Here is a 15,768-nt window from a genome sequence, read left to right on the forward strand (position 1 = left end):
GCTAACCAACCACTTCGCTTTGGTTCAGTTGTTCTATTTTCCCAGTAAAACAAGAGGCATCGAAGGCAACAGCTGTGGTGCTGGACCGCCCGTGTCTCTATAACCAGGCCATATCTATCAGTATCACTAACCGTCGGCATCATTTAACCCAAGATCCTCTACCGGGAAGATGACGGTCTCCAATCCGACTGTTTTTTTCTGGTAGTCATCCTGATGTTTTTTGCAGAGTCACAGACTGACTACTATTGTCTTGTCTCTATCCACCACATGGCTTGGCTAGTCGGGTCCTGTCAATCAAACTGTCTCCTGACATATGAAACACAGCTTAACGTGAGTAACATGGAGTGTGGTCAGTTGATCCATCGAGGGAGGATTACTTTTCCTAAAGCAGTCTGGTTAACTTCAGCACCACTGACCGATTTTCCTACTAGACCCGTGAGATTTGAGGGACATCCGTAACCATACGCGAAGAAACTTCGAAGAAATGCTGCACGCAGCAGTCACTCCTCTGATCCATATGTTAGTGAAAATCCTACCTCAGTAGTGTACGCTCAGCACGAGAAACATCGTAGGATGGCAAACAGTGTCCTATCATTCTCAGTTCCAGAAATTATTCCTTCTTTCGCCAGTCCGCAGAGTTTATGCGGCTACTGTGACAGATGAACTTATTTACTTAATCGATCAGTCCATCTGCAAGCCTGAGGTTTTGGTCTTACTACAGCCATTCCTCATTTCACATTTTCATGTGAATCGGATGTTAAATCGCTCGGAATTATGAGCTGTTTTTCAGCGTAACCTGTCTTTCTAAGCGTTATGGTTCTAGCATAGTGAACTCAGTGAACTCAATGCCTGTAAGCAAACTCCCTGGGGTGATTTCGTTTCCCAAGTGTTTGGGAAACTTGAGAAACTTCAAGCGGCATCTTTAAAACTCAAAACACCACAGTCTTGTCTGTTACCATTTGACGATTAATTTGGGAGGTAGGTTACCCTAGACATGCAGGTGTTCACCAGAATGGATAGATAGAGCCTTCGTGAGACACAAGAGACCAGAGGTATTCCTTTCGATACCAAACACTGTCAAGGCCTATGGTGGCCGACAAAATCCAAAGGTGACAACCAATGCTGAAATACATAAAAATAGCTTGTTATTATCCAGAACTCAAATAAATTCTATCTGGATGTCTTATCTATGATGTGTTTTAACCGAAGTTGTTGCATAAAGGCTGCTTCATTCCTCATTTGGTAAGGTATTTAGGAGATCACAGTATACTGTCTAGACAGAACACATTACTTATAGCGTTGCCTAAAACTCTTCGACACTCCACGACCGGATTCGCTCTGGCCCAGTAACTGGATAGAGTCCCTGAGTCTCCGTCAAAATTACTTTTTCTTAAAATAAAATCTGAAAAATGATTGATGTCAGCTGTAAAACCCTTTCGGTGCTTCGCTCCTGTATTACCCGAAGGAAACATGAGAGTAAAGTCCCAACTGAATTCCAGTTAAATTTCTCGTCTATGATATTTTTCAACTGATTGTATTGCTTAACTGCTACCTTATACCTCGGTGGTTAAAGCACGAATTTACTGACCGGAAGGTCCGTGGTTCGAACCCGACCTCTGCCTCTCGACTTTCCCTGTCTAGGCTTGACCAGCCTAACAGTATCCCAGCCCTCGTGCTTCCTTTTGGTGGTGTGGCAGTTCAGTACCGAAAGGGTGCTGCACCTGAAAGATTTTTTACACTTCAGTGCATTATTCAGGACATTGCAGTATAGTTGTCCAACACACTTTTACTCGTTAGGACCAAATTAATTTGCAACTGTAGATTTCGCAAGTTGCACAAAGTGTGCTTCAGTCAGTTGACGGAAGCTCTTGGACCACACCCACCAGGTGAGCCAGAAGGAGGGTACAATTGACCGTGGGGTGCTGGAAACGTTTAGGATACTTCACAAGTAATAAGTTTGGTCAATAAAGCAGCCATTTTGGTCACTGTAGAAAATAGCGAAGTTCAGCTTCGTATCGAAACGAACGTAACCTCTGTCAGGAGGAAATCTGAACTTCAGCCTGACAAATCTGACTGAATGGACGATGGGTCGATCCACATAGCTTAATATCGTGCAGCCTCTTTGTGGTTATTTCCGCTCGAACGACGTTTAAGTGGCTTTTCATAATGTTCTTGCATAACTTTGGAGGTTGTAATCATAGCTGAGGCTCTATACCCTGTGTGGACCCTATCCGCATTACAGGTATTTTTATGTAAGGCCTTCAGACTATTCACAAGAGATCTACAGCCTTCTTCAAAAAATGGTGCAGCACATTTGAACGTGATGCGCTGTTGCGTTGGACTTGTGATACCGATGGAGAATTTGTCGGTGTTCTGCTAGAGTTATTCTCGTTCTTCGTGGTCGGATCCAGATGGACTACTCTTGAAAGTGTTCAGCTCAACTTCTAGATATACGTTCCCGTGAATGACCCACGCGTTCATCCTGTTTGAAAATAGTTGCGCTAACATGCACCTTCTTGGGACTAACGGACTGGGCTAAGTCAGCCAGGGTTTGGCCATTTCATTTGGTGAAATCTTTCCCCATCACCTAGGTCATTGCTAATCAGCAGGATTCGCCATTCACCCTCAAGCTCTTCGCAATTGAACGTTTGATGACTTTAAATGCGCAACCATAGTCGTTTATTCTTTACGCAGTCCTCTTAGCATCAGTCAAATCTGCTAATCGCGGCAGTAGTCAGTGTGGTTTTGGGTGTGCAGGCTATCCCAGAAAAAAGGTTTCAGAAACTTTCACCTATTTCCAATCGTCCTCCGGTCGATTACTATTATCACGACGCTATTTTATTTCTGAAACCACTTTAGTCAACTCAGTTCTGAGATATAAGTATTAGCTGAATGGCTTTGGGGCAACGGGCCTAGTCCCGGAGTGAGTGACGTGATATGCGTACCCGTGAAAAGCCACGGTCAGAGTCAATTTTTGTAGCCCAGAAAAATGAAAGATTTCGGAGCTGCGCAGAGAAAACTGACTGTCAGACTGTCCATCTGGGCACACGGCCGGTTCGCAGTTAGAGGTCTCTTAGTAGCACATAGAGAGAACATATGCTGAAATTTTGTGCTGAGTAGGAACAAATGACTTTGTGTACATAACTGAAGAATTCGACCCGCATTATCTGTGCAGTATACATCAACTGCAAATCGGCTATTAAGATGGGCACCTTTAGAGATTAAGCAGCCAACCTATAATTCCCTACTGCCTGCTAGGACCACATTATCTGTAATTCTTGCTGTCGGAAGCAGTCGTGACAGGTCCCGATAGAAGCTAGAATTCTCAGCTTCTAAGCTGTCGTTTAACGATAACACGACAAATAAACATTGTTTAGCGCGTCGAATTGCATTTACTTCAGTCGAGTTGTCTCGGTGACTTGTGAAGAGACTATTTACTTACTTACTGTAAACTCCTCCAGCACTGGGAACGTTTACACCCCCCAAACCATAGCAACAAAGAGCAGTTACAGCAGTGTCATCGGACACACAAACAGCGAAACGGGAGCGGTTTGAGATAACTGACCCACTTAGAGTCATGTGTGTTTGGAGGACACAACACACATCAGGTGAAAGTGAAAGCAAACTACAAGTAACAATGTCTGTCACCCAAGATAGCGCAGATTACGGACCCTGATAGCTTAATGTAGAGATGAAGCGCCAAATTTATTGAGGTTTTGCTCTCTTTGAATTAACTGTACAGAACCTTAGATGAGAAAGTCTGGGTTAGGTGTTTATCACCTTAGTGGATAAGGAAGATTTTTTTGAAAGAAGTACGGGAGAAGTTCGGTGAATGAAAACCTTCAGGGGCAACTGATACTTCCAGGTCACCCAGGCCGAAGGAAGATGTTTAATTAAGGTATCCATTTCGAGCCCCTGGTCAACAATTACAACTCATAAAGCAGTAAGGAGACACAGGGCCTTGTTTGGTTAATCTTTTTCTAGCTTCTGGCTTAAAACTTCTAGCCTTGAGACAGTGGTTGCTGAGCTATTTTGAAGCCCCCTTCCTGTAACCCGATTAGCCTGACAGCGTTATCCAAAGGGACGATGATTTAACCTAAAAGCATCCAAACAAAGATATGGATCGGGGAACGCAGTTCTGAGGGCTTTGCTTTCAAAAACCATTCTTCCTTCATATGTGAAATGGTCGACCACATGAAGGTCAACTTTTCCCATAGTCCTACCGCAACGGACAGTACGCCTTCAACCCAGACTGTATCACAATATGATTTCTTGCAATACGGTGCGTGCTGTTCTTCGTCGGGCTGCTCCTTATTAGCTCATCTAATTCATGGGGCACTGGCTTACTCCTAGTGCAGCCCTCTGGACCACCGCATCAATGAAGGCCGAACAGCACAAGTCGGTAGCTTCCGGTGGGGCCAGACATATGGACACGCATACCAGGGGTTATGTCTTTGGCGAATAGTCTACAAGTATTTTTGTATGATATTACCTTAAAAAGTAGCCCTACTGAAAGCCTGTAGTTGCAACTTGTTAATTTATTCCTTCAAGTCAGCAGCCAACTGGGCGAAAAATCTCACATGTGGCGGTTCGACCAATACACTGGCAGCTCTGCAGTTTGCGCTCTCTGATACACAGATTGAAGGCATCTATTTACTAACTGACGGTCGTCCTGATCAAGCCCCCAGAACCATTCTTCTCAAAATGCACTTACAAAGTCGTATTCCTATTCACGCCATCAGTTTCAATTGTCAAGATCCCGAAGCAAACCAGTTTCTGCTCGATCTAGCCAAAGAATCTGGAGGCAGATTCCAATACTTTACACTAACAAAAAAAGCGCCGGAAACAGCTGATCAGTGGGAGGTGAGTTTTCTGATCTAATCGGTTTGCGCACTCATGATATTATGTTAGTACTCCTTGAAGTTCTGAAGCTTGACCTTGCGTATTCCAATTTCATAACTTCGTGTACTCCAGTTATGCTAGAAGGCGCTTTCATCAGACCTACGTTATGCAGTTTTTTTGTGTAACTGCCCCAATAATGTAACCCCAACTTAAAATATTTTTTTAAATTCTTAAGAACATTCATTAAACTCATAAATAAACAAACTCACACTACTTGTTATCTGGTTGGCCCCTTAACTGGGAGACAGACCAACTTCCACATGCTGGTAAAAGTGAACCTGATAGCTTCGGCTAGATGCGATCAAACCGACCGTTGTTTCGTATTCTACACTCAGGTCATATGTGCCTTGCACCTACCAATGGTGAAGTTTTTTCGAAGCAATTCTAAATCGAGAATTATTCCCACTGGTTGAGCAATTATGTAATAATAGATGTGGCTGCCGTTGTTTCCTTTACTTGGTGATGACACTATTTCACAGTGAATTCTTAATCATTAATACACCATGAGTTGCGTTCAAACTTTTCGGTTGATTTAGCATCAGTTTAAAATCTAGCAGTCACTCCTGATATTGATTTTCAACAGTTCCATTACCTCGTAAAGTATAAGAACAATAGCACCAATGAAGCGACGCTCTTGCATCTGTGAGTTCTTCCGNTGCATCTGTGTTCCGTTTAAAAATGTACACTATAGTGTTACTTGGTGAGTCGGTCATGCGGCGCACAAGGATTTAATCTAGATACATTCAACATCAGGTTCCATTTGCCAGCGATTCTGTCAAGCGACTGTGGGAGGCTCTACGCAGCCGGTACAGCCAAAATGTAGTTGATAGTCACTTCGTAAGTACTTTTATGAGTTGCAGTTGTTGCTCGAACTACTTTGAGTGATGCTCTGTCGTAAGTTAGGGGTCAGCTCCAATCGTGACTGTCTTGGATATTACAGCGTCCGAGGAATTCGGAAAACATGGCGTGTTTTTCAGTGACTTCTTGTGCACTATGCTAGTGCATTTTTCAGAAAATTGCTGAGTGGCTTAATATTGTGGTCTTCGTTTGTCAAACTTCCATTTTCTGATGCTGAAAAGGTGGTAACTGATTCTCTCTTGGGAAGCCTAAGCAAGCGCTGATGAATGGGAGAGTGATTTACTCCTACTTATTCACCCGTAGAAAGGCTCCTGTCCCTGGGTTTGTAAAATCAACCGTGTGCTAGCAGTAAGGCTAGCTGGTATGAATGTTGCTCGGATCCGTTAACTGGATCTACCGCTAGACTTACTCCTATCATCTTTTCAATAGAGTGAAGATATCAGGCTTCTTCGCACAGAGTACAGACTGGGATTGCGAAGTTTAGAGAGAATGGCTGAGTTGCGGGATGAGTGCAGGCGCTTGGCTAAGGAGTCAGCGTTGATTCAGAGAAAACGCAAACGAACATCCGAGCCCAGTCGATTGAAGAAGTCCGATGAAAGTGAGCTGCTACCCCGAGTCGGTCAACGTGTTTGGAAAATTGCAAAACCAAGCAGTCCGCGAAAGAACAGTCCAAAACCGGATACCATGAAATTTGACAGTCCAGGTACGAATGTTGCTGATGATAGTGAAATGGCTGGATCTAGCAGGCAGATAGAGAGGGGGCAGACCGAACCGGAAAAGATCAAACCTGCACAGTGGAGGAAAATGCCGCGACAGGAAAATAAAGGTAGGATTTAAACGTTTTCTACAAACATGAAATTGTACGTTAGCTTGGGCTTATTTAGTTGCTTCACATCTATTGTTCTTTGTGGTGTCACCAGCTTGACGCACAAGCCTAAAGAACAAATGGGATTAGAAATGCTTCCGGTGTTTTGTCTTCTATGACCTATCACTGAAATCATGGGGTGTTGCTTGGTACGCCAGAATTGTGCAATTATTCCCATTGTAGTCGGTAAAAATGTTTGTGAGCATATGGTCATGCTAACGTCTTTTTGAGAAAACACAACTATTAGATGGGGAATAAGGCATTAAAATTGGTTTAAAACAGGTACAACCTGATCATTTGGTTGTGGAATGCGATCAACGAGCTAACCAACGAGCTTCTATGTAATAAACTTGTTTTAGTTTCAGTTGTAAGGCTTTCCACACCTTTAAAACATCGATCCATATTTTACCGTTTTACTTACTAAAAGAAGCGTCATCAAACCAATCCTGCACATGTGTGGAGAAGAATGGATTTCGATCGTTACACTGAGGAGCCCCATATCTTACTCCTATTGATTTATCTCATGAAAATACCAAGACAAGCTCCGAATTAGATAACTCGTAATGTAGTAACTACTGTTTTGAGTTCCTTTGAGGAATTGGCAACACATCTGACTCAACATACTTTCACTAATGCATAACCGAAAACTATGTCAGAATACATAACAACAGCACAATTTTGGTTACACATTTTCGAAATAACCTATCTTTTGTGTCCACTTATATAATTTTTTCGCTTGGATCACTGACATCGGGTATCTTATCTGAATGCCTGACATTCTAATTGGGTTTGCCCGTCAACAGCTGTAAGGCTACTAGACGCCTGTACGTAGTAAGAAGATTCCGTCGGAGCCGATTATGGTGCGGCATACAACCAAGTCCTTGATGCTCATACAGACCTGAGGGACCAAGATCGGCTGGTGAATACTCTGAGGCTTTTACGATTCATCACATATATATATATATATATATATGCGCAAAAATTTACCGAAGTATTGGAATATTTGCAGCTCGAGTGCTTTAACTGGTGGTTAACCAAGGTGACATCACTTTTATTGGTGACGAAACGCTTGACAGCTAATTTCCAAACCCAGCAAAGAGCTCAACGATAGTTTGATCAACCACCAATATTATGTACAAATACAAATATATGATTGTCATTTGGTTTGCAAATTTCTTAGTGATTCAACAGCCCTTCGCTCATTCTGGTGGATAATAAGCCACTTGATTGATAGCTGTTTTACATGAATACCCCATATTTGTGGCCGTCCATCCTTTGCATCACTCAGAAGACTGACACATATCCGTACCAGCAGCACTGGGTCAGAGATTCTATGTTGAGTTTGGTAACGTGAAACGCGTATTGACATGAACTGTAAAATGCTTCTATATTACAGGCTTCATTGAACTTGATGTAGCCTATCAGATAACCAGAGTCTCAAAAAGTTCTTTGGAGTAGTTCGGTTGGTTGATTTAGATAGGTCAGCCTAATTTATTTTCACAAAAGCAGCTGAAGCACTCGTATGACCTCCCATGGCGATCTTAAGAGCTCTACTTCATTGATGACACTTGATGATGAAGTGATGATGCCTAGGATCAGTTTACCTTATGGAATATAGTCGACGAGACGCTTACTGCAAGTAGAATGGACCAATATTCACTCTGAAGGTGACTGGCTTATAAAATCTGTTTTGCCGGAACAATGGACAACGAAAATTAGACAAGGAGAGCGTCAATAGTATGAAATATTAAAATTTCTACCAAAATAGACCCAGAGGTGGCGCGGCCTACATTAGAGAAAGTAAAAACCACAACTGTGGCTTATATTTTCTTTTAGCCGCCAAAACTGTTTGTGCCAAACACAGTGGTTTTCTGCTACACAGTGTCTAAGGAGAAGTCCCAGTTCGATGCGTGTAGTTAGGACGCCAGAAAATCTAATATGATATGTCCGGGCTACTGCATTTTATGATGACGAGCACTCCAGTGGGAAAATAAATTAGAAAACTCAGGTTGCACCTTAGACCCTGGACAATGAAGATGAAAAATTGACACTTTTTGGGATACATTTAAGCTGATAGTGTATACCATTTCCATCAGAATGGCGCCTAAAAGTAAGCCTACTAGCCTAGCGTATTCAGAGCTGTGATTACGTGCGAGATCTTTTGTGGAGAGAGGTTATTCACTTTATTGTCTCATCTGGAGGTGTCTGTTTCCGAGTTCAATTTTGCTATCTCTACTCCGATCCGTATACATTATCCTCATTGTCCTTACCATCCGGTTGATTTACTTTTCCAATGTAATAGAGGCACATTTCGTTCTTTTGTCCTACACATTCTTCTAAACCTTTAAAGCGGGAACAAATGTTACATCCACGAGAAAGCTTCACTCTGACTACGAAGGTAAAGAGCACGTAACCCTGTTCCGAACGAAGGATATTCTTGATAAATTGGAGCTAAAAGAAGCCAGTCACTCAAAAGGTAATTTTGTGGTTTTGTATTCAATGCATTCGTCATACCTATTACTTTGTGAGTGTTTTGAGAGCAATGTAATATCGTGAACCGTCTTGGACCTCATTACTCCTGAGGCATGCTGAAGTACGACATCAAATATCCAGATCTAACATCATCACCTTCACTTTCATGACTCGTTGGCTTAGTGTTTCTGCTCCACTCAGTCCGTGAAAGTTTTAGGACATCCGACCTCCACCATCCATCCTCCAAAACTGTCAACTTTCATGGAAGTGTCATCACATATATTGAACGCAAAATCACCTGTGTCGAAGGTGTCTTAATCAAACGTATAACACATTCCTGTATTTCGATATGATTGCTGTTATTCGTTTACTACAAAAGGAAATGAAGAGCACTCGTTTGCGATGGACATCCTTCGTAAAGTTCGTTAGTTCTTTGTTTCCCTCCACAATAGATTAGTTCGAAGCAAACAGGTTTAAAATTCGAAGGTGAAGTGACCATGTCAAGAAGTCCTTTGTAAGGAGGTTAGCGTTGTAGGCAACTTCTTACACTGAAAGAATAACAAACAATATGAACCAGGCACCTATCATACCTAAGAATCGCCAAACGGCGGTTTGTACTTTAGGCAACCAAGCTATGGGTAAAAACGGATATGAACGCATGCCCATTTTATTTCATGGACTCTAACATCAGAACATCAGCCAAGCACACCATAATCAGCTACACAATCATTAGGACTGCTAGATCAGTTGTTGAGTACCAGCGGAATTCAGGCGAGATTCAGGTGACATAGTTATCCTGAAGGTCTGCGCACGTAAGGACAAACAAGATTTTGGAAAAGAACTCAAAAGTGACTCAGCTTTCTCCAGGAATTTTGAAACACCTGCTGCCTAGACATTGAATGCTAATATGTGAAGTGCCTCAAATTGTAGTGCGAACATTGAAAGTCTTGGATCCCAGTTCAACATATTTAGTTGTCCCCCTTTACCGGTACCGTTTGGTGCGTGTTACATTTGCAGTGCTTCATTTATAACCTAAAAAACGAGCAGTTTCTGTCGCATAAGAGAAGCGCTCATATTGGTACGGGAAGAATGGCAATCCTATTGGAGAGGAAGCCGTCACGTTTCACTAAAAGCGCTAAAGAGTAGCGTATCACAGCTGGGTTAGGAGAAACATATATCGAGTAAACAGACCTTGAAATGTCTAAATCTCTTCCATTTTAACACATTCAGGACCAATAAAGCTTTATTTGACCAATAATACACGTTGGATTTGGTAACTAGATTCCTGACTAATAGCGCAGGTGATTCCCCTAAAAATGCATATTCTGTAATTATCAATGGATATCTTATATTGCTATAGAGAACCTTCGAGGAAAACAAGGTGGTCGTCAAGTTAAGGACCCTGAGTCAAATGAAAAGGAAAAACCGTGAGTCCCAAAATGAATTTACTTTATAGAGTGTAACTGGGATATAGAGGCAGGAGTGCACGTATCATAATGTTTTGATACCAGATAGCAGAGCATATATTTCACTGGGCTTCAACATTTGAACGCGCAAAGCACAAAATATAGGTTCAAAAGTCAGTAACATATGGAGAATGATTCTAAGAGTGATTCTAGAACTTGATAAAAGGCGTCATAATGGCACGTCTAAGGAATTCTGCGTTAACCTACCGGTAAACTGGACCAAGCTCAAGCAACAACTTATTGGATACAACAAGGTACCATTAATCCAGTCATTTGCTTGTGAAAAAATCGCTTTTGAAAACCAAGCTATGAAGGGTTGTGCCAACCATTTGTGAAAGCAATGTACTTACAAACTGTTTTGAAAAATTTCCACCGTTGGTCAGAAATAATCGTTCAGGAGCGTTGCACACAGTTTTTGCTGACAACGTGAGGTTATCGACCATCTGTCCTATAATACTACTTGATGGAACAACTGGGGACCGTTGGCTGTGGTCTTACACACAAGAAGCTTTCAAGAAAGGTTTCACTAGCACCCAACCAGTCATGGCTGTGGATTGGAAGTTACAGTCGGCAAAAACTCCACCAGGCTTGCGATATACGCATGCTGTGCGTGAACTTTACTCACTTTTCCCAGTTTACCGTCCACGAACTACAAGGTATTGGATGATTTTTCGAGAAGAAACTAGTGTGTTTTTAAGATGATATTTGATTATGCACATCTGTATATAAAAACTTTACGTCATGAATTCAAGGTTGGGAAGTCCGAGTATTTTTCGATCTGGTTTGCTGATTGATCAGGGAGATATTTTCGTCTCCTTTTTTATACTAACCTTCTCGCTGTGGGCAGTGATATTAGCTGACTACAAATGTGCGGCCGGAATTCGATAGCTTACTAGGTATGCAGTGTGCTTACGGGAAACTAAGATAAGATTTGAAGATTCTAAAAAGTGACTGGAGATTAAAGGCAACAACCTGTACAAAGAATTCAAATGTTTGGAGTGTGCATGAGTGGCCAGTTCACATTCCTCTCAGCCGAAGAGTTTCACTGCGTTCTACTTGAATGGCAAAGACTCACAATGCGGGGAGGTTTTAGTGGTCAATGGTGTCGGTTTGTTGGCTCATAGTTGACTGAGTGACTGCGTATCCTTCTCAAGTCCTCTTTATAGTGAGTACAGAAAAGTCAATCGAAATTTTTTCTAGTATTTTAACTCATCTGCTCCAATTTACCCCAGAATTGATATATCCAGCTGGATGGCACGATATGGTCTGCGACCACTGAAACTTCGCTTGATCGATCTTCTCACTCCCGTCGCCGTACCACTTCGTCCTTCATATATCCCTTCTCTGAGGCACAACATCATTTCAAATGTGTTACTGGAAACCTTGCCGGTCGCGTTCATTTCACCGTCAAAGCGGTCGGAATCGGAATCGGTTCAGGTGTTCAACCCACTTGCAGTCGACTACAATTCATATGAAAAAGCCTTGACGGCAGCGCTTGCGCGAATTGAAAGGTACGTGTCGTGAATTTTCGCGGAACGTTTTCACCGGTCATTGTATATTGTCCAATCAAAACTCAGGATGATATAGGGGCTCAAAGTAAACCACATTCAATCTGGAACTTCGTGAGTTAATTTCGGAGTTTACAGCCACCCATCAAATTAACTTTGGGTATCCAGTTGATGTCGAGTATCTGTTGCATTTGAAAGTGCCCTAAGGGTGTGGCACTGATAGGCTGTAGCGACCCAGTCGTGTCGAGTATCTGTTGCATTTGGAAGTGACCTAAGGGGCTTACAAGTGGCACTGATAGGCTGTAGCGACCCAGTCACCCACATACTTGACTGTTCAACTCACAGTCGCTCACTGGATCGCGAGGCTTGTCTTTTTTCTCATACGCACAAACACGTCGCATTAAGCTGACTCATCGGACATCGATTGTCTGCACCGCCTAGTCAGCGTAGCGACCAATCATGTGCCGACGCGCCCACGTTTACGCACTGGGACCTACATAAAGAGAAACCAAACCCAGTCAAGACACACAGACTCGCGCGCGCGCAGGGAGCAGGACGTCAACCTCTCCACAAGTCCACGGACAACCATGGAGTACGTGTAGCAGTCTAACTGCGGAGAAAAACACGTTCCCGCCGTCCGGACTTCCACCAAGGGACTCTCGCATCCGATAAGTTCCCTTTTTGACTTGCTCCCATTTCACATTGTATTTATTTTTATACGTGTCGCAGAAATACTAAAAGCTTTTATTAGTGCACATTCCCCTTCTGATTTGTATTATGGCTATCGTCACCTGTGCACTAATAACTGGTGAGCCTGACGTGACTGAACTCAGGTAAATCCTGACAATTATTCATTTGGACTCCCATATATTCATATTTCTACTCATGTCTGACACTCCTACGGCTCAGTCACCAACCCCCCTATTACCTCAGCCAAATATCGATGCCGCGTCTGTCCATCTTCCATCATTCTGGAACTACTTCATGCATCCACTCGCTCCATCAGCAATGCGCTGGCAAGTTTTTTTTCATGTTCTACATTACATTTCAACCCCCGACGGACTCTCATCTCTGAAACTCTTTATTCGACGTTTCTTATGGCGAATATGAACAAAGACATACGTTCATGGACAAGACTTTGTCTATAATGTCAACGTTCAAAGATACTTCGCCATACTCACTCACACATCGGTACCTTTCCCACTTCGGACTACCGATTCGACCATGCTCACTCGATGCTGTTGGATGTCTTCCGCACCTATTTTTCTCTTTCGCTGGAGGGGGAGTAGTTGTAACGACCCAGTGTGTCTTGACTGGGTTCGGTTTGCGTTTATGTAGGTCCCAGTGCGTGTATGTGGGCGCGTCTGCACATGAGTGGTTGCTACGCTGACTAGGCTGTGCAGACAATCGATGTCCGATGTGTCAGCTTAATGCGACGTGTTTGTGCGTATGAGAAAAAAGACAAGCCTCGCGATCCAGTGAGCGACTGTGAGTTGAACAGTCAAGTATGTGGGTGACTGGGTCGCTACAAGTCTTTGGCTGTTCCTGCTGGAAATGGGTTCTGATTTCACCACCCTGATATGCATCCCCAATCTTAACAGGCTTGCACATATGGACGAACTTTGTTTTGTGAAACCTAATATGATGGTGGTTACAGCGTCTTTTCTTTCCACAAGTTGTCTCGGTGAACTTCCAAAATAGCCTAAGATGCATCTTAAAGTGTCCCAATACAAATGACAGTCATTGAAAAGATAGACTATTACCACCTTTCAAACTGGAAATTAGTGGCATGATGACCATCCAGTCCTACGCACATGTCGGAAACTATTTGATTAACTGTTTGTAAACACTCAGACCCCTATTGAATTGAAATATGGGTCAAAGCAACCAAATCAACTTGTGCAGAAGACGCATGAACTCGGGCATTGTTGGATAGGTGATTTTGAGTATGAACTCAGGTGCGCTGTCCTTAAACGAAAGGACGAACCTCCTTGATCAGTGGGAGCACTTGCTTGATAAGTGAAGGTTGGCGTGGTCGTATTGCGTCCAGTAAAACTAGCATTCCCATCAGGTTTACTTGAGTTCCTACACAGACTTATTCAAGCCGTTGTCCCACCTGTGGCAATTCAAAACAGTGTTCAGTTATTGTTCATTACCTTTATGATTGGGTGAACCATCTAGACAACCTGATTGAAAATTCCAGTACCGTGAGAACGACGTAAATGGATGCATTATGTTGGTCATGTGACACAGTCCACTGTACTAAGCACTGGACGAATCGCACAAGATGTGTGTGATCGTCCGATATTTATTGGAAAAATAGGTTGCTTCACCTATGATATAGAACAATCTCCACGTTTTCAACTCTGGGGACTTACTCATGTTCAATCATATGTTCGGTCAATTTGTACAGCAGAAAAGGCTAATTCCGAACACATCAGGTAAGTCCTTGGACTGCTTAGCTGTGAACAATCGAAGCACATGAATTCCTTGAGGAAACAGCCACACTAATTCGCGTTATGTGTACCCACCGGGATAAGGTTCGTCTCTACCATTCCAGATGCAGATAATGTGACATCATATTAAGAAGAAATTTGCTTTATATGATAGCATTCTTTCGTTTACTTGCACACCTTATGAGCTGTACAAGAGTAAAACTGAATTTTGCAACTTTATCTCTACAGGAAGTTAATGGAAGTTGTTGCTCGATATCTGAGTGAGGATGGTGTCAAAAGCCTTGTTGAAAGGGCGGAAATAAAACAAGGTCTTCCTTGGCAGACTCAAATTTGTTGGTATCAGTACAAAGATGTGATAATTCAAGCCTTTGAAGATGAACGGTGGCCAATAGCAAAGAAAGACTTCCACATACTTGCAAACGAATTGGACAAAGTAAGCTAATTCCCGTTATATTTGGTCCTTTCCAATAGCTCTAACAAGTACATGAACTGCTTCCCTGATAAGCTCAGAACAAAGCGAAATTGTTGCTGGAATATCGCCAATCATCACGCACCGAGCACAAAGCATCACAACACGCTCCACAACGCGATTTTCATTCATATTCCTAAAGTCACGCGGCAGTCAAAAGCTATGACCCGGCATCTTCTCGACATTACATAGAAGCGGCTGGTACTAATCAGTGGGGATTACATTGACAAAACTACTCCGGCTCCGCTACAATCTTAGCTGCCATGCACGTCACTCTTGTCCGGTCTTTCCTAATTTTTGATCGGGAAGATGAAACAGAGAGCAAATTGACCCCAGGTTTGTTCGTGTGGAACTTGGTGTCTGAGACACACGAAGTTATGCTTTTCATGGATCATATAAGGTTGCTGTTCTGTTTCAGTTTGAGAATTTGCGTGGACGATTTGGGCAAATTTGTTCATTCTAGGGAGTGAACTTGGTCCGTGTTCCCCTATAAGAATTCTCTCCGAGATCGTTGGTATTTCAGCGATGATATCTGTGGTGAAGAGGCTGGAAGTTACCTTGGTTTGGTTGTGCATTATCTCCATTCCATCATATAGTAGACAAATTCGTTTCCTGGGCAGCTGTATCAGTCCCGGTGGTCGGTCTATAGATGATATTTCCATCCGAATTGGGAAGGCCAGAGCAGCTTTTGCGAACCTACGTCACCTGTGGCGTAGGCGTGACATCAGCTTCTCTGTCAAGGGTCGAGTTTACAATGCTGCGGTGCGCTCCA

At 42.8% G+C, this 15,768-nt stretch overlaps 1 protein-coding gene across 1 annotated transcript in view; it reads left to right on the forward strand.

Moving 5' to 3' along the window:
• T265_14386 (hypothetical protein) overlaps positions 1-15,768 on the forward strand; it is a gene marked incomplete at both ends in the record, with an annotated part of 37,545 nt that overhangs the window by 19,701 nt on the left and 2,076 nt on the right. Inside the window, 7 exons of the mRNA XM_009173413.1 lie at positions 1,574-1,712; positions 4,502-4,863; positions 6,190-6,586; positions 8,976-9,101; positions 10,458-10,524; positions 11,796-12,074; positions 14,756-14,960. Coding sequence (XP_009171677.1) covers positions 1,574-1,712; positions 4,502-4,863; positions 6,190-6,586; positions 8,976-9,101; positions 10,458-10,524; positions 11,796-12,074; positions 14,756-14,960 — 1,575 coding nt within the window. The remainder of the gene's footprint in view (positions 1-1,573; positions 1,713-4,501; positions 4,864-6,189; positions 6,587-8,975; positions 9,102-10,457; positions 10,525-11,795; positions 12,075-14,755; positions 14,961-15,768) is intronic.

Source organism: Opisthorchis viverrini (assembly GCF_000715545.1).
Source record: "Opisthorchis viverrini unplaced genomic scaffold opera_v5_188, whole genome shotgun sequence".
Lineage (NCBI taxonomy): Eukaryota > Metazoa > Platyhelminthes > Trematoda > Opisthorchiida > Opisthorchiidae > Opisthorchis > Opisthorchis viverrini.